General features: G+C 38.9%; 1 protein-coding gene across 2 annotated transcripts in view; it reads right to left on the bottom strand.

Annotated features, from left to right (window-relative positions):
- Positions 1–18,215, bottom strand: part of GCC2 (GRIP and coiled-coil domain containing 2) — a 30,971-nt gene extending 12,756 nt beyond the window's left edge. Inside the window, exons 1-16 of one of the 2 annotated variants that reach the window (XM_066176675.1) lie at positions 18,114–18,215; positions 15,086–15,148; positions 14,347–14,431; positions 13,206–13,273; positions 11,969–12,073; positions 8,694–11,165; positions 7,923–7,992; positions 7,134–7,234; positions 6,955–7,053; positions 5,258–5,377; positions 3,701–3,865; positions 3,213–3,317; positions 2,479–2,641; positions 1,820–1,920; positions 1,615–1,692; positions 796–933 (exon numbers count right to left, since the gene is read on the bottom strand). In XM_066176675.1, the coding sequence (XP_066032772.1) occupies positions 796–933; positions 1,615–1,692; positions 1,820–1,920; positions 2,479–2,641; positions 3,213–3,317; positions 3,701–3,865; positions 5,258–5,377; positions 6,955–7,053; positions 7,134–7,234; positions 7,923–7,992; positions 8,694–11,165; positions 11,969–12,073; positions 13,206–13,273; positions 14,347–14,431; positions 15,086–15,148; positions 18,114–18,215 (4,035 nt within the window). The remainder of the gene's footprint in view (positions 1–795; positions 934–1,614; positions 1,693–1,819; positions 1,921–2,478; positions 2,642–3,212; positions 3,318–3,700; positions 3,866–5,257; positions 5,378–6,954; positions 7,054–7,133; positions 7,235–7,922; positions 7,993–8,693; positions 11,166–11,968; positions 12,074–13,205; positions 13,274–14,346; positions 14,432–15,085; positions 15,149–18,113) is intronic. The other variant, XM_066176676.1, reaches the window with a different exon arrangement.
- Positions 18,216–19,045: the final 830 nt, after the last annotated feature.

Genomic DNA, 19,045 nt, shown 5'->3' with positions numbered 1-19,045 from the left:
AAGGCAAACCTCCTGTAGCAGCAATCACAAAGTTCGTCCATTTCAGTTCAGCTTTTTAAAATGTAGAAGCTTTTTTGAGAGGCTGAATTCAGCTGTTGCTTACCTGCAGCACGCACACCTACCATAGAACAGTGGCCAGAGAGTAGTGCAATAATCTCCATAAAGGTCATTTGAACAAAACAGTCCTACTATATTTTGAATCTGTTTGTCTCCAATGCAAACACGGCATTCCAGGACCATCAAATAGTGTTACATGAGCAAAAAAACAAATCCCAGAAATAATAATACTAACTATAATAATAACTACAGCAACAGTGTCAGTTCTCCATGAAGTTCAGCTGCCAGTTAAGAAGCTGCTCATATTTCAGCATATTAAAAGGTGATTGCAAATGTATTTTTCACAGCTTTTGTTCTTTAAAGTGATATCTCTGTTAATTGGTTTTACATGAAGCAAGCTATATTGATTTTTTTCATTTGTGGTCTTTTCTTTAAAGACTTTTCTTTTCCTTGAGTGTATACTGACTGATCATCTTAAATAAACCCTGCCTCCCCACTACCACAAGTTTTTCCCTACTGGAAACAGAAGTATGCAAGTCTAGATATTTCAACCAAAGTGATACATGACAACCAGGACAGTCTGGCTCATCCTTTATACCACCACTCAATTACTGGGGTAATTTGCAATTCTTGAAAGACAAAAAGAGTGAAAAATCTGCAAAATATTTTTGAAGAAGCAGAGTGTGCAAGTAATCTCCCCTCCTTAAGCCTCTAAGATTATTTCTTCCACTGGAATACCTGGGCTGCTCTGCACTCTTCTTGCAGGGTTGCAATTTTTTGCTGGCAAGCACTCATCGTACGCTGGTGCTGCTCTGAAGATGTTCGCAGTTGTTCCTGAACTTTGTGCTTCTCTGATGTCAGCACAGCCACTTGAATCTGAAAAAGTCAGTTGAAAACTTCACTATCACGAGAAATTTTCTTACTTCTCCAAGGAAACATGCCACTGAGAACCTAGGACTCTATTACAGTAATTCTTGCACAGAGCTGGTGAATACAAAATTAAAATCCAAAAAAAAAATAGAATAAAAAAAATAGACATGGGTTACCATGTATTAATTTTTAAAAAGTGACATTGTTTAAAGAGAGAACTGAAGATAAAATTACAATGCTGGGGTGGCAGCATTTAAGAAAACCAAAACCCAAACCCTGCTTCTTTCATTACATTCCAATCCATTTCTATTGTATATACAGATGGACAACACTTAGGATTTTTCCTGACAATGCTGCGCCTTTCTGTTTTTAAACTGAGCAACTTCCATTTTTAAAGAATCATTAAAAATATATTCCAGTTACAAGCTTTAAACTCCACAGTCTACTCCTTTGGTGGAAAAGGAAAGAGGAAAAAGACAGGATAAATCCGCCTATAAAAATCACAGGGAAAAATATTCGAGGAGAGCAGCAAACTGACAAAACCCATCTAGGAAAAAGAGACAGTAACCGAGATGTAAAAATAGCTCCTGTTTATTCTTCAGCCTATATTCCACGTGCCCAGTACAAATCACACCCTTACTACTTAAATGAGAAAACTTGTACTAACAAAGAAGTGAAGATTCTTGCCTTATAGGCTTCCACTTGCTGTTGACTGGCTTCCAGTTCCCCTTTCAATGATGCCTGCAACATTAGATGGTCATTTTCCTGCAAGATAAAATTATCTGGATATTAAAAAACCTCCAAACCTCAGTAATCTAAAAATTTGTCAACCAGCTGTTTTTTAAAATCTAGTTTAAAAATAGAATACACAGCCATTAGCACACGGACTTACAGCTTGTTTTGAGTCAGCCAGTTCTTTTTTGGTTTTCACCAGGAGTTGTTTTATCTTGGCATTTCTTTCCTCATCCTGTTGCATAGTTGACTGAAGTGACCCTAATGCAGGAAACAACAATTATATGCAAAGGAAACCTCCCCTCTTATATTTCCTTAAAAATGCTGGAAAATATTTAAACAAATTCTAATAGATTCCTTAAGAGCTGCAAACAAGTAGCTTACGGTAACTTTAGTATACTTTTCCTAAGTTATCACAAAGATCTTAAAATAAGTGAAATGTTTTTTAAGACTTACACTGGAGCATAAGAAGAAATGAAATTTTTAACCACGCGGTAATCAGTAAAGCTTTATGAGTGTGGTATATCAGAAAGAAAACCCTTGTCAGTGACCAATATTTAGAACTTATAAGTAACTTAGTCAGGTAAGAAACACACTATGTCAGGCAGGCGAACTGGCTTTTAAGTACTGAACACTGGATTAAGTGATTGATAACCTAGTAACGGTTCCTCTAAGACAAAATTGCTTTCCTAATGCAACAGTTTAGTATTCCCTGCAAAGCTTACCCCCACTTGCTGACTTGAGAAGTTGTTTCTGAATTGTACTTTTTACCACTGCTAACTATACCATAGTGACTCTTGCTTTTTGTAGTTTACTCACTTATTTCTTCCTGTAGGGTCTCTTGTTTCTGCTTCTGAATCCCTGTTTCTTGCTCAAGATCTTCTATTCTGCTGTCTTTATCAGTAATCTTCTGATTAAGTTCTTTTACTAGCCTTTCATAATCAGCTATTTCCATATCCATCAGTGTACTCTTTTGAGCATCCTGCAAGGTACACAAAACAAAATTAGAGCTTACAATTCGCCTTGGCTGCTAAGACTTTTGTAATTCTGTAAAAAGCTATATTGCCCATCAGACAAAGATTTTGCCTCTATCTATATCCACAAACACCACCCATCCACTGGGTTTCCATATCCACAATAAATAATCTGTTTTCAAACAAGAATCAAAAGCTTTGAAAAACTTATTGCTAGTTTTATCAGTAGGTGTTTTCTATGTATTAGTTCCTGTCATCTTCAGTCCTTACAACCAAGGCAATTTCTTAATACTGTACAATATACGTACTCCAGACATCTGAATTCTATTCCTATTTCTACTCATGATAGGCGACATAACCCAAGGTAAAAAAAACCAAACAAAAAATAAAAACAAAACCAACCCCAAAAGTACATTTCAGCTCTCCAAGCACATAGCCAGGGTCAAAAGCCCTCACATTCTCCTTTTTTCAAACCTCCACCTTTAAAATCCTCAGGACAGAAAGGGAAGCATTCAACGCAGCCAGATGGGCCAAAATCTTTGGTAGTCCATGAAGTACTAGCATGGACAGCAACTCTACCTTTCTAGCCAGCTCTAGCTCTTGCATAATTTTCTGCAGATGTTTCTTTTCCTTCTGAAGTTGCATCTGAAGTTCCTCCATTTCTCGGAGAGCACCACTATGTTCCTGAAATTTAAGTAGTTGTGAATTATGCAGTCCAATTTCAAAACAGATGTCAGCATCTTTCTATGCTTAGACACACACACACACACACACACACACTTGTATTGTACAAAGACAGTTGATTCCTTTTCTAGGAAATCACTGTGAACCAGAGAAAAAACCAACAACACTATGAAGTAGTTTTCACATTCTGTATTCACTCCTAACCTGAACTGACAGCCTTGCAAGGTTTCTTTCAATGAACAGACCAAGTTTTCAAAAAAGTCAAGTAACATGGAGGGAAAGTGCAGAAGCTGATCTATAAAAACAGTTTACAAAGGTTTAACAGAAATCAAATCCAGTGAAAGCAATGCTTCAGCCCATTCACCATCTCTATGAAGTACTACCTTTGTTTTCTGTTCCTTTAGAAGCTTTTCAGCTTCTAGCTCTTTGTCAGCCTTTGCTTTGGCTCTTTGTATCTCCAGTATCTGAGTTTCCAGCAGCTTAGCATTATTTTGCAGTGTTTCAACACGAGCCAGGAGGTCTTCATTAGCAGAGTGTAACTGATCATACTGAAATTAGCACAATGGAACGATAAAAACATAAGCTGAGTTTATGTGCAATGTCAACAGATAAAGTATTTTCTGTATTAAAAAAAAATAGCCAACACTGATTTCTATCCAAATCCCTTACAAACAACGCTTCTACAAACAAGTCTTGTCCAGCCTAATTCTTTTAAACCAGATTAATAGACAGGCAAAATGAAACCATTAGCACATTTTGGTTATTTTGTTCAGCTAATTTGCTCAGCTTTCTGTAAAATGGCAAGAATCAAAACAAACCTGAAAAAATACCCCAAATTTTATGCTTTCTGCATTATCACCTTCCCCTTGCAACTACACAGTATTTCAATACTTATTGCCACACTTCAAATACAGCTGCTGTATTTATAAACAAATGATCATACTATTAAATCCTAAAAAAGGCTGAACTGCAAGCTTTGACTGAACCATCAAGTCTTCCACCAGTACATAGTAAGAACTCGGCTGCAACAGGCATACTTTCCCAATGGTTTTACCAGATTAAATTTTGACATCTTCAATTTTCGAATAGTCTTTATTTTCCTATTAAGAATGAAGTATAAGTGAAAGACGTCAACTACCTAAACAGTGTTTTATTTACAAGTTCTTCATAACAAACCTGAAAAATGAAATGCTTGCATAATCAGCAGACTATATACAATTTTTTCTTTTTTCTTCCTGTGCTATTGACTATTGGCTTGTGTTTATGAGGAAACAGTGGCCCAGGTGGATCTTTGATGTATGGGGCCTGGGAGTTTAAAAACTAAATATCAAACCCACTGCACCTAGCTTTGCAAAAATGTCTCTCACAGCCTCTTAATTACCATTTTAGACTCCTCTGAATTCTACTATAGTACTTTACAATGCATTTTAAAGTCTCATCCTTATGAAAAATGCAAAATCCATAATTCATTTATTATATTTAAACATTCTGTTGATTAAACAAAAAATTAAAAAAAAACCCAAACCCACATTTTGCTGAAGAAATAGAAGACAAAATGTCTCAGGTCACTGAGGTTACTGCACTTCATGAGAAGTGTAGGTGTGCAGTCAGAGAAACAGTGCAAATTTGACACTTGCAGCAGAGCTGTAGGTCCAAAATCAAGCCAGAGATGATCTGCTCTTTTCTGTGAGTTGACCTGGGATAAATTAAACTCTTTCTATTGACAAAGCCAGACATTCTAGATATATTTATCTTAGTCACGGCCCAGGTAAGATACCAGATGTTGAAAAGGAACAAACACACTGCTCTGAATTTATTCAAAACACAGTTAGGTTATGAAAATATAGTAACTATATAATCATGATTAAAACTTGCACCCAACAGGCAGCATTAATTTTTATGGTACTCATCAATAGATCAGACCCACATACAGAACTGACCTGCTCAGATGCCACCTGTAGCTGTCTTGTGAGGTCATCTATCTGACGTTCAAGATTATTTGCTCTGCCTTTTTCAGAATCCAGCTGTTCCCCTTGCTTATCGTATTCCATCAAAAGATTCTTAACACATACAAACAAAAAGGCATAATCTTTTACAATACGTATTGCATAAGCACATTCTATACCTCAGATGTGCCTACCTAGTATTTCATTATTTGAGTTGTCTAACTGCAACAACAAAAATATCAGAATGAAATTAAAGCTATCATTCCATTATAGGCTCTGGGAAGAAACCCCTTTCAGTTCATGACACTCTAGAATAATTCAGTTGGAAGACGGCTCAGCAGGTGTCACTCTCCTGCTTAAAATAGGGTCAGCAGTGAGATGAGACCAGGTTGCTCAGAGTTTTGTCCCATGAGGTGTTTCCAAAGTCCTGCCTCCAAGAATGGAGATGGCTACTCCACTGGGCAACCTATTCCAAAGCTCGACCATTCCATAGCATGAAAATGTTTATCCATGTATCCAGTTGGAATCTCTCCTTTCAGGTAAGGACTACTGCCTTTTCTTGCACTACCATTAATACCGTGACACTCTTCCTCTCAAAATGTCTTTGTAGGTACTGGAAGACTCCAATTAGGTTCCTCTGAAGTTTTCTCCAGGCCGAGCAACTCCTCATCACTTATTCCAGTCCCTTGACCCACCTTGTCATCCCTCCACTGAAATCACTTCCAGTTATCAATGTCTTTCTTGTATTTGGGGGGAGAAGGAGGGACAAGACTGGATGCAATACTCTCAATGATGCCACAGAATCATCTAGATGGGAAATGACCACTTAAGATCATTGAATCCAGCTGAAAACCCAGCACTGCCAATTCCATCACTAACACATGTCCTTGAGTGTCATGTTTACTTTATATACTTGTATTTAAAGTGCTTGCTGTGTTTACTTATTACACTTTAAAATACCACCAGGGATGGTGATTCCATTGCTTCCCTGTTCTAATGCTTGAGCACCGTTCTGGTAAAGAAATTGTTCCTAACATCCAATACAAACCTCCCCTGGTAGAATTCAAGGCCATTTCCCTCTGTCCTATCTTGTTGCTTGCGAGAAAAGACTGATTCCCACCTGACTACACCCTCCATTCAGGTGGTTGTAGAGAGTGATAAAAGCTGCCCCTGAGCCTGCTTTTCTCCAGATTACAGAACCCCAGTTCCCACAGCTTTTCCTTCTAAGTCTTACAGGGAACAGCTTTCTCTTGGGAAGCAATCCTGACTGGTCACCTGCTTCTGCTTCATGTGCCCAGAGATGTGCTCCAACAAGACTTGCTCCAGGAAATTACAAGTTTGTCTTCATCATTTAAGGATTTTCAAACTGATCTTCAATTTTATGTACTTTGCAGAATTCACAGGGATTTATGCTTTGCCTAGCAACATTTTGCTTGGTATCTATGATTCAAAAGGTTTAAAAATAGCATTCCAGTAGAAAGGAAGTGTCTCATTTTCTTCTGCAGACAGCAACTGCATGGTTCCCTTAAGAGAACCTTACATTTCTTGATTCTGGTATTGAACTGCACCAACACAATTTCCTTTGCCAAACACAGCTGCCCAAGTAAATAGCAATGAAGCCAGGGCAGGTTTCAAACCCAAAGTATTTTCTGACAGTTTACTGTCTTCTCTGAATGCAGCACTATTCTTACCTTATAGCTTTCAGCTCCTTGAATTACATCTTTCATTGAGGCAGACAATTGATCTTTTTCTGACCGAACCAACTCCAACTCTTCCTTCAGGGTCTGCATCTTATTAAAAAGAAGTGTGTGTCGTTAAAACAAAGCCCCCTGTGCAGAATCTTCTTCATATTAGGAAGTAGTCAGGGTACCTCTTTTCGGCTGGCATCTAATTCTTTCTTTGCTTTTACAGCAACCACTTTAATTTTATTTAGCTTCTCTCCTTTTTCGGCAGATTCTTTTTCGAGCATCCCTAAGATAAATACATAAGAAAATTAAAAATTACACCTTTCCATTTCCTCCCAAGAAGTGCAATGAAATGAAATTCAATTAGAACACGAACATCAGTATGACTTTAAAACCAAACAAAATATAAAGCAGGGGGAGATGTTAAAGTGTTTCGTTCAGTTAGGTATTTAATTTGAAGCTAAAACATCCAGACACACTAAGAGCTTAGGGGCAATCTTTCCCTGGACAATCTTTCCCCATTTCAGAAGTTTCCATCACAGTTAAGAGCCATATTCCTGTCTACTTCTACATAAATTTAACAACTCAGAAGCATTTTCCTGCTAATGTGTTGGGATAACTGCAATAAAGCAGTAGTTTTGGCAGTGTTGCATCCCTTTCCTTCTGGTAACCTCAGGGATTCTTACTGATAAATTTCCCACATTTAAAAAATAAAGATTAAATCTACTACACTGTTTCTAGACAGACGCACAGAGGAAGAAAAAGCTTTAAAAAGTATCAAATCATATCCAACTTAAAATTGCTAACAACATTTTAAACCCCAAGTGGAAGGAATGCTGTAGGAAGATGCATTAATATCTACTTCCCCATCTTTCTCGGCTTGTGGAAATACAAGACAATCATGCAAAGAAAGAAAAGGTAACAATCCAAAGAAGCCAAACCATTTATATAAAAGAAAAAAGTGAGAAAGATACCAATTTTTTCTTGAAGCACTGCTACTGAAGACTGTTGATCAGTTTTCTCGGTCATTGTCTCCATTAAATTCTGTATTATAAAAAAAAGATATAAAAAGTATTACAAACATTTCTTTGTGGTACCTGTTTTGTCCCTAATGAGCCACCAGAAGTTTTAGCTACAGCTAAAACTGTCTTTGTTCTTACTACCACTTAGAGGCCACTTCATAACAGCTTAGTCAAAGTTATGTTGAAAGCAGAACATTCCAATCTTTTAAGAGCTGCTTTCCATCCTGTCCAAGGACAAAAAAGGGGAGACACCCTCATTCTGCAGCTATCAGCTTTACATAACCAGCAATTCCCAAGATCTGAAGCTAATGCAGATCAAGCAGTTTTGTTTGAGATGCAACCAAACCAGAAAGTTTGGTCCATCTCTGGTTTTCTAACCAGAAAGTTAGAGGTGAAAGATTACCAGGTCAGTTAGTCCCTCTAGTCAATTGATTGCTTCAAGGGATACTGATAGGAAGAAAGGTTCAAGTACAAGCAACTTTTCTCAAAAAGGCATTATGATTGGTTTTGTTTCTTATTTTTTTCTTTTCCTGGGGGAAAGAAAGGAATTCTGAGGTGCCAGAAAATTTAGAAATATGTGCCTTCTAAAAGGGAGACTCACTTTCAGGCCAAGGCAAAAAAAGAAAAAAAAAAAAAGAAAAGAGAGAATTGAAAGTATTTTTTGAACCTTAATTCTGAAGACTTTAGAGGTTTAGTCTTTATACTTCAATAACAAAATATAACCTTTAGAGAACTCAGTTCGTCTTTCACATTTCTAAGCTCAGTTTCCTTTTGTTCCAGAATGAAATTTAAGTCGTCTTGTTTTTCAGATCCTTTTTGCTGTTCTTGTATTTGACTTTCATAAAGAGCAAGTTTTTGGCTGATCTCTTCAGTATTAGCTAAAAGATCTTGATTTTCAATCCTTGTTTTTTCACTGGCATTCCTCAGCTCCTGGATATCACGTTGAAGCGCTTCTTTTTCAGACAACACTCCTTCCAATTCTTCTCTCAAGAGATGTTTTTCTTTTTCAAAATCATGAATCAGGGATCTATGTTCTCTATGTTGAGCTGCATTTTCTTCCTGTAATCTCTCAACTTCTTGCTGCAGACTAATTACTTCCTCCTCCTTCTGTAGAGCACGGCACTTCTCTTCTTTAATTTTTAACAAGCATTCATTTGCAATTTTTAACAAGTTAAGAGAATCATATTCTTCATTAGAATCTGAAATGCTGAACCCCACTTGCTCAAGTAGGTGGTACAGCTGAGTTCTTACAAGGGATGTGTGCTCTTGTTCATTTTCAAGTAATGTTGATATATGGTCTTTTTCTGCAGTCATCATTTGCAGTTTCTTTTCTAAGCTTTCAGACTGCTCTTTCAATACTAAACAACTATCTTTTTCAGCTGTAGTCTTTCCCAGCTCTTCACTTAATTCACCTTTTTCCTGAATGTGTTTTTTATTTTCCTCATGAAGAGTGTACACTTCAGATGAAAGCTGCTCTTTATCACGCACCAGAGATTCAATCTGTTTTTCTAGTTGCTCTAGCATTTGAGCATTTTCACCCTTTGAAGTTAAAGCTTCGTTCAGTCTCTCCGTTAATTCCTCTACCTTTTGCTTCAGGTCATTACTGTACTGGTTAGCAACATCTACTTCTTGCTGAAGTTCCTGAATTTTAACTTGTTCTTGCTTGCATGTTTCCTGAAGGGTTTCTCTCTCTTCACCCAAGCATTTTACATCATTTAAAATATCCCTGTTTTGATCAGTAAGAGCAATGATCTTCTCTTCCAGTTCTCTTACAGTACTCTCCTTTTGGTTAATGGAGCTTATCATTGTGTTATTGTCCTCCTGAAGACTACTAATTTTACATTTAAGCTCTTCTATCTCTAACTGATTAGATGACAAGTTTTCTACTTTTTCCTGAAGGCGATTTACAGTTTCAAGAAGAACATCCCTTTCATTGAAAGCAGCCCGGAGTTTCTGCTGCAGCTGACTGACATCAGAAGCTTGTTGTTGTTTCATTGATTCAAACTCCTGGCTGATCTTTCCAGCAGATTCACCTAGCTCAGCCTGTAGAGTTTCCATTGTTTCTCTCAGGCTGTTGTAATTGGACACTGCTTCTTCTTTCTCCTGAGTTAGCTTTTCAAGTTGTTCTCTGAGTTCCTGCATTTCAAAAACTAATGCCATCTGTTCTTTTTCAGAACCAGATAATAAAGTTTCATTCAGTTCAGAAATCTCTCTCTTGTGTTGATCTTTCAGAGTCTGAATCTCTAATTTGTGCTCTTTTGCAGCAGTCTCATAGTGCTGTCCTGCTGCTTGAAGCTCCAATTTTAGCTTTTCAATTACACAGCAGTAATCTTCTTTAGTAAGCTGCAATTCATTTATCTTGAAGTCCAAGTCTTCCCGCTCATGAAAGTACTCATCCTTCATACGATGGATTTCCTCTTCCAGTTTTATCTTGACATTGCTCATATAAGTTAACTCATCTTTTAATATACTATGTTGGGACTGGAGTTCTTCTAAACTATGCTCCAGGTACCTAATTTTTTCTTCCATTTTTGCTTCTACACAAGGTTCTTCTTGTGTATCTGCAACATCTATCTTGTTTTCTAAATTTTTATTTAACACTTCTCTCAGCTGCTGCAAGTCATATTCACGCTGGTCAGTCTGAGCACGCGTTTCATCCTTGGCATTTTTCTCTGCCAAACTGTGCTGTAACTGAATTATCTGATTTTGCTTTTCTTCATTTTCTTCAGATGACATTTTAATCCGATGTATTAGTTCTGACACCTCTTCCTGGTGGGCAATTTTTAAGTTTTTAAGCTCTTCATTCAGATTTTTTACTTCATTATGGTAACACTGAGAGTTGCTTTTAATAGTTTCTTGCAGATTTGTCACTTCTTTGTTTTTGTCTTCATTCACAGCTTCCAACTGCTTGTTCAGACACAAAATTTGCTCCTCATAAGTAGATTTAATTCTTTGGACATCATCTTGTAATCTTTTAACTTCTTTTTGACTATCATTGTAACATTTGACCTGTTCCACCAGCTCCATTTGTTTTTTCACTTCTTTATCTAATTCCATCTTAAGTTTTTTTAAATCCTCATTGTGCTTGCATTGTGCATTTGCTAATTCACTCTTCAGAGCTCTTATTTCTTCCAGAGAGTCAGTGCTTGATTGTTCCAGTTGCTTCTGCAATTCTTCTGTTTTAGCCACTGCAGCCTAAGCAAACAAGCAAATTATTAAATACTGGTAATTTAGCACACAGAATTTCCAAGTGAACTGTATACAATAATTAATTAGAAAATGCAGTAGTCCTCATTTTCAAAAACTGCTATAGCTTTTAAATATCTAACTGTATTAGGACAACTCAATTCAGAAGACACTGCACAGAGTACAAGAACATTTGCAAAGTGAGAAAGGAAAACTAAGTCCTAAATCCTGTTTACCAGCATAATTTCACAAGATGGTCATGACAGAGTTTAGCTTCAGCCAACTATTTTGATAATGTATTAAAGATCAGATTGCTTTTAGTGCATTAAACTCAGGTATCTGGAATATAACAATGTCCATCAACTGCAAGCAATCCAGTCCTCATTTCATTATTAACTGAGATTATTGATTTAGATGCCTTGGCTGACAGGCTCCTTCTTATGAATATCTAAAGGTAAACCTCATATGAATATCTAAAGGTTTACCTCATAAAGGTAAATCTGTGCTCCCACAGAAAGACAGAGCTGATTGATTGAAGTCTATGTAGGCTTTTAATGCACAGACTGAATTCTTCTTGCAGCTGTGGAACTAGACAGTGTATATAAGAATTTTTTTATTTATTACTATGAACTAGGGGGTACAGAGAACACATGCTTTAATATATAAACCCTTTATATTGTTTCAGATTTTTTTAAGAGATAGAACACAGGTAAGTGAAGAAAAAGATTAAAATTAGATATACAACAAGCAAACCTAGAAAATAAATACAATTCTGAAATATTTCAGTAACGTTCTGCGGCTCATTTCAGTACCTCTGCTTCTTGCTTTATTTGAATATTTTCTTTTTTCAGGGCTATGCACTGCTGCTGACTTTCAGCTTTTTCCAGAAGCACAACATCCAGCCTTTCTGTGAGAGCCTAATATTAAATGAGAAAGAAGAGTTTCTTAACAATGGAAACAGTGATTTCTGAAAAATTTAGGAACTCACATATTATGACCCTTTTTCTCAAATAAACACATCAGTCTGGTTTTAAAAATTGCTTTCAGTCCCAATACAACTGATATAAAACAGGTAGACTAAAACAATGATGTTGGGGTCTTTTAATTCTACTTGTGATCAGGTAATTTTTTATTACCAGGTGGTAGTGGTGAAGTCCCCTTTCTATAGAAAAGTAATCTCCATGCAAATTATTCAGAACAATTCTCAGAGAAATTCCTCCTCACTAACAATTTTACCTTTCATATGCTGTGACCCTTATCCCGAGAAAGACCGATCTTAAAAGAATTTCTTGTGACATGCTATTTTAATTATGTGTTTCTAGTCTCATCAAATGACTGTCTCAGAATTTTTTCAAATGGCTGAAGTCTTTCTGCAATGGTCACTCCAAAATAAACAAAAGCTGGTCTAACCAGCCACACAAGGAAAGTCTTGCTGTGGGGACATTCCCAGTCATAGAATAGTTTGAGTGGGTGGGGACCTGTAAAGGCCATCTAGTCCAACCCCCCTGCAGCGAGCAGGGACATCTTCAAACCCATCAGGTTGCTCAGAGTGCCAGTTATCCTGACCTTGAATATTTCCAGGGGTGGGGAATCTACTACCTCTCTGGGCAACCTTATCCAATGTTTCACCACCCTCTGTGTAAAAAATCCATCTTCCTTATATCTAATGTAATTCAACCCTTTTTTAGTTTAAAACCATTACCCTTGTTCTATTGTAGCAGGCCCTGCTGAAAAGTTTGTCCACATCCTATAAGCTCCCTTCAAGTACTGAAGTGCTGAGGTAAGTTCTGCCTGGGAAGTGTATTACTCTGTATGTATTACTCTGTACTATTCCTCACAGAACCAAGGGTGTTTGCTAGCAAGTGGAGTTAGGATGTGAGGGGAGAAGAAAAAAAAAAAGGGTTTAGGAAGTGACTTGGATTCCTGTAGATTGATTCCATTCAATTTGAATAATGGTTTTCAAGCTATTTGCTATTTATTAAATTATTTCTGTGGATTTCTTTAAGCTAACTTTACATAATACAACAGAAACCCATTATATATTCCTACCTGAATAATATCATCAGGTCCTGCAGTAGCTGCTTTAGATTTGAGTTCTTCAATTTCTTTCTCCAGTTCTTAAAATGTAAACAAATTTCACAGTATGAATTGATGCTGCATTACAGTAGCAAATTTCTAGGAAATCCTGTGCCTGGCAATACTTCTATTCAAATCAGAGATGTCTTTTACTTCATCAATTTTTGTTTGCTAATGAGCAATAGACAGGACTAACAGGAAGAGAACAAATATTCAGTACTACTTCTCCAGTCCTGACACTGAGCATGGTTTTCTGAGGAAGCAAAACTTCCTGGCTTGGATAGAGGGACAATGGGTAGAAATTCTTCCGATGATCATCTTACCTTCTATTTCACGGTCAATTTAAATCACAGGAAAGATACTCAGTTTCTACTGTTTCTCTAAAAATAGGCATCAAGCAGAAGAACAAGATCATATGAATAACCACACTGAGGAAAAGCCTGGTATAGCCCATCTCTGTATCCTTATTGTTTCAGTGGGCAGCTACCAGCAGTGAGCATAACTGTCATCCCAAACAAAGGGAAGTGACACCAGACCAAGTGGTGGGCCACTGGAGGAAAAGGGACAGCAGAGTGGAAACAGACAGCACATGAGAGCACAGATTCACACATACTTTTAGGTGTTTAGCATAGAATCTTGTTTGGTGTATTTTACCATTTCTTGTTAAAGCAACAAATGATCAAATATAAAGTAGCAAACCATCTTAAAGAAGCCATTGAACTCTACAACAAACTATAGTCTATTAATTATGAAAAAAAAAAAAATCAGACATTCCTCCTCCCATCTGTTTCCTGATAAGCAACCTGCACCAATATGGGCAACTGACAAAGACAAATCCCACTTCAACTTTTACACAAGCTACACTGTTCCATCATGCCATACTGTCGGACCAAAATTAATTTAATACCTGACAAAAGCAATGCTTCTTTTCTTCTTTCTTAATCAAATTACTTCAGTCCTTATCCTCCCACCATAAATAGCAAAATTGAAGAAAAATAAAATCTAGTATTTTTGCCTAGAATTTAAATTTACCTATCAAAAACACACAGTGATATTTGAAAAGGTCAGGTAGTGCTAAGCATTAAGGCAGAAATTGCACTTTCCAGTAAGATACCTGCACATCTTGACTTCACTTTCTGTATAAGCATCATTTGCTTTTTTGCAAACTTGATGAGGTCTTCTTTGGGCAATGTGTCCAGCTGTAAAAAATATATGTATCAGAGAAATCAGTTTCCTCTAACCCAGAGAGAAATAGAAACAAGGCATTTTAGCATCTGACTTCCAAGAAACTGAATTTTAGGACAAGAAACTCTTACCACACATTTGCAAGAAGAATAACATTTCAAAGAACAGTCCAAGTTACTGACGTTCTGTTATCCAATCTGTTATTTCAATTACAACAACAGAAACTACTCCTCATCCTGTACTTTTCTGAAACAATTCTGGAGCACACAATTGGGCAGCATCAGTAAGGAAAACTCAGGAAGGACTATGATTCAGTAATACAATTTGAACAATATTTTGAAAATAGCATGCTGACATAACTTTGTCATTGTTTAGATTTACTTCCAAAGTATGCAAAGATGTCTGTGTCCATTATGAAACAGACTGCTACCAAAACTGGATGCTATTAATAATTTATCAAATATAACAGGAAGTGAACGTACCAAAAAGAGATTTTTTTTCTCATGGTTTCCAAAACACTTTATCTTAATGTTTATAAGTTAATTTTTCCTGTCTAGAAGAAAAGTTTAAAATATCTTTGTCTTCCTATTAGTCACAGCTTGCATGCTAAGCTGTAACCCTTGGAACTTCTGAAATCCAAATAAATTAGGTTTGTGAGGACTGATTACCTTTGATTTGCCTGATCCTGGTGTGCCAGAAGACGCCACCATCTCCTGCCCAGCATCTTGAACCTACAACAAAATAAAGTACAATCTGCAGTAATGAACTTTTCAGTGTAAGACTACTAAAAGAACTAATTGAAAGTCTTCAAACAGAGAATAACTGAATATAAGCAAAAGCACACGAAAAGAAAAGAAAAATTTAAAACAACATATATTTGTAGGATTAGTCAGAAACATAATGGAAAATGATCTACTGTGATTATCAGAACAGCAGAATAGAAAGCTCCCAATGTCCAAACCAGTATGATCTTATGATTCCATTACTGAATGAACATCAAAAGCCAATACAGTATTGCAAAATAATTTCATTTACAAGCAGTTTTAAAAGCATGACTCACTCCCTTGTTTGTAAAAGAGCCATTTAAAAAAAGAAAAGCAAGAACAACAAAAAGAACCCAAACCAAGAAAGAAAAAAAACCCCACAAAACCCCACAAAAAAACCCAAATAACAACAACAAAAACAAACAAACAAACAAGTCCCACAAAAACAAACCACCCCCGCCCCCCCCCCCCCCCCCCCCCCGCCCCCAAACGTGTAGAGGAGTTGCAGTAAAATCAAACCTTGGGAACTTTTGAACCACATAAGCTCCTAATCATTTTCTTTGTTTCCTTCTTAAACACACTGGTTTATCGCTACAATTGTTAACCTATCAAATATATTCCAAAAGATTCAGCAAAGTCAGGGCTCATTTGGACAAATTATAACCCTCTCTTCTTTTTTTTAAAACATCCTAGTTCCCACTAGGAATGCTGGCCTGACAAACAGATCTGAAAAGGCTCTGCAAATTCTGGGCTCTCTATCCCTAAAATACATGCAAAATGCCTTCTCCTGTAAACTTCCACTGATCTAATCTGGGAGACTGTTGCTTTAGAGTGGTTTATATGGGATATGCTTACATATAATCAGGAACACAAAGAAATGTATGCAGCCATGACACTGCAAAGGAAAAGGGAACAGATGCTTCCAATATATTAGGAATAGTATTTCCAAGCCTTCACCTTTACCCTGCTTTTTTCTTCATACTAGCATATGTGCATGAGTATAAAAGTGAAGAGGTGTATTTATCTGTATATTTGTATCTTTATATATATAGATGTTTGTGTGTGCGTGTGTGTATGTATACACACATACCTTCACTTTTATTTTGCTACTCTCTTCATTCTGCCAAAAAAAATCAAAATCCTTATAGTAGAAACTAAGGAAGAACCAAAGTGGATCTAAACACTATGAGAATGAACAATCCCTAATAATTTAGACAGAACATGTGATATAGATAGTAAAAAAGCATCACCTTTAGAAATATGAGTTCAGTTACAGACAATGGACAAAGGCATTAGTCATCTATGTAACACATATGCTCAGTGTTTGTTTTTCTTGGCTTTTTTGGTTTTTTTTTAAGACGGCAAAAGCAACTTTACTAGAAAAAACTCTCCTGCACAGCATTAGGAAAAAAAAAAAGCTATAAAGTTAAAGTTTCAGATTTTCTTAGTATGCAAAACTTTGCCAACTTTTACACTCCTAATATTTTTGCCCTTGGACAGCATAATGAATTGCAACAAACTGCATGTGATGCTCAGAAAATGACAGCTCACCACTCTCCATACTACAGCAAGGTCAGATGAATTTTCTTCTCACAATACTTTTACTCCTTTAAGCTCGTACATAGAGAGGCAGAATCACACACTGCGTAAAACAATGCATCCAGTTTTGCTGTTCTGGTAACAGAAACCAGAGGTAGCTCATGTAGAAGGCTTCACCCACTTGCGTTAGAAGAAAAAATGAGAAAGACGAGCTACCAAAGAAACCCTAAACTTTTCAATGATTAGCTGTATCCCAGCTGTGAGCCAGCAGCAACAAAGTATGATTTTAAGCCCAACACAATCCTGCATCATTTCTAGTCCATCATTCTGAAATTGGGATGCTTCCATAGTTTACTGATATATACATCCACAGACACACATTCTTTTTTTAGATTTTATTTCAAGCCTACTTTACCCCCTACACTAAAAGGGGTTTCCCTGCCACACTTAAAAGATGTTCTATGTATTTTAACTATCTATCCCTTACTTTTGCAATAGCTTAACATACTCTTAGAAAGCCTAACCAATGCATAAATGCAATGTATTAGCCATTGCTGTGAACTGTGGCAGTAATGACCATCACGAACGACAATTTTCTGACCAATGTGCAACTATTAGACATCACCAACTCTAAGTGTACCAAGTCACATCAAAACGCATTTTGAATTGTGATTGCTTCAACCAACAGTGGCATTGAACCTCTATCAGAATGTGGCACGCGAGCAGCACAGACGCTACCAGGAGAGTTACTTTAATGTGCGAACTTTTCAACGTTGCCTTTGGATTTGCCCTGGTGCTTACGAAAGCTACTCTAGATACAGACACTTCAGTGGTTTTATTTGCTTGTGTTGGTGGGTGTTTCACAGCTGACGTACTGTTAACACATCGGATCACCTCAGTGGAAAAGGAACCCTTGTCCGCCCGTGGTGATTTCACAGTTCCCACTCGCCGCCCCGGCCGTGTGTCACCCGAGGGTCGCTCCCCTCGGGTCGGCACCGCCCGCTCTCCCCAGCCCGTGCCAACAGGGCGACGTCCCCACCTTCCAAGCAGGAGGGACACTAAGCAAGCCCCTCGCAGCCCGCACCGGCGCTCGCATTTCCGCAGGACAGCGGCAGGGCCTCCCTTGCCACCCCAGGCCTCCCTCCCAGCGGCCGCCCGCCGGGGCTGGGAGGCGGCGGCGAAGGGCGCGCAGCGGCCCGGGGGCTTCTCCGCCAGTCACCGCGGGAAGGGAAAGGAGCCCGAGGCGTGGGAGGGGCTGGGCCGCACCTTCCCCGCTCCCCCGTGCTGCATGCCAAGGTCACGCACCGCCCCCTCCCCCCCCGCCCCAGCTGCGGCACCCCCGAGAGCTCCGGGCCCCTCTCCCCGCGCCGCGCCGCGCCGCCCGCCGCGTTACCTCCATGGCGGGGCCGGCCGGCTGCAGGGGCGGGGAGAGCGCGGCGCCACAGCCGCTGCCAGCGCCGCTACATCCTCCCCGAGCCGCTTCCGCCTCCGTCATCCCGGCACGCCGGGCTCGCCGGGCTCGGCCTGTCCGTCACCGAGCGCCGCCCCGGGGGACGGGCGGGGCTTGCCTCGGGCCCGCTGCCGCGGCGGCTGAGCCCATCTAGAGCGGGCCGTGGGCCGGGAAGTGGGCGTCGCTGCCTGCTTCGTGCTCTCCGCCTTATAAAAAGGGCAAAGGGGATGGGGTATAGTTGTAAAACGATTGCGAGTCGCTATTCTCCGTTCCTGAGGGGCTCCTACGGGCAACGCAGTGCTGCGGGCGCGTCTCTCACTGCTCCATGAGGAGGGCATGAGGGGAAGAGTGACGTGCTCGCGCAGAAACTTGGCGATTATTTATCAAACAAGTGCGGCGGGTGCCGATAGGATGGTAGCAGACTTTTCATCAGCGCCCAGCGACAGGACAGGGAGCAATGGCCTTAAACTAAACCATAGGAAGTTTCACCCCAACATGAGGAATAACTTTACATTGAGGGTGGCAAAGCAGTGGTGCAGCCGCGCAGGGGTCTTGTGGAGTCTCCCTCGACATTCAAACCCTACCTGGACGCATTCCATTGTCACCTGCTCTAGGTGACCCTGCCTTGGCAGGGGGTTGGATGAGATGATCACCAGAAGTCCTTTCCAACCCAAAGAATTCCATGATTTTGTAAATTCAAAAATGGACGTGGATTACCAGAGCAAACAGCAGAACCTAGGTGTTATGGCTTGTAATTACGTGTGTTTCAAGAGACTTTTTATGCCTGTTTGAGTAGGTGTTTGAGGGGAACAATGCCTACTTTAAAGGGCACACATTTTTCATTGTAACTATGCATGCACTTTGGTAGTGCCTGA

Source organism: Chamaea fasciata, unplaced genomic scaffold, assembly GCF_029207755.1.
Source record: "Chamaea fasciata isolate MVZ Bird 193981 ecotype frontalis unplaced genomic scaffold, bChaFas1.0.hap1 SCAF_2, whole genome shotgun sequence".
Taxonomy (NCBI): domain Eukaryota; kingdom Metazoa; phylum Chordata; class Aves; order Passeriformes; family Sylviidae; genus Chamaea; species Chamaea fasciata.
Note: the sequence above shows the minus strand (reverse complement) of the source record. Positions and strands in the feature narration are given on the sequence as shown.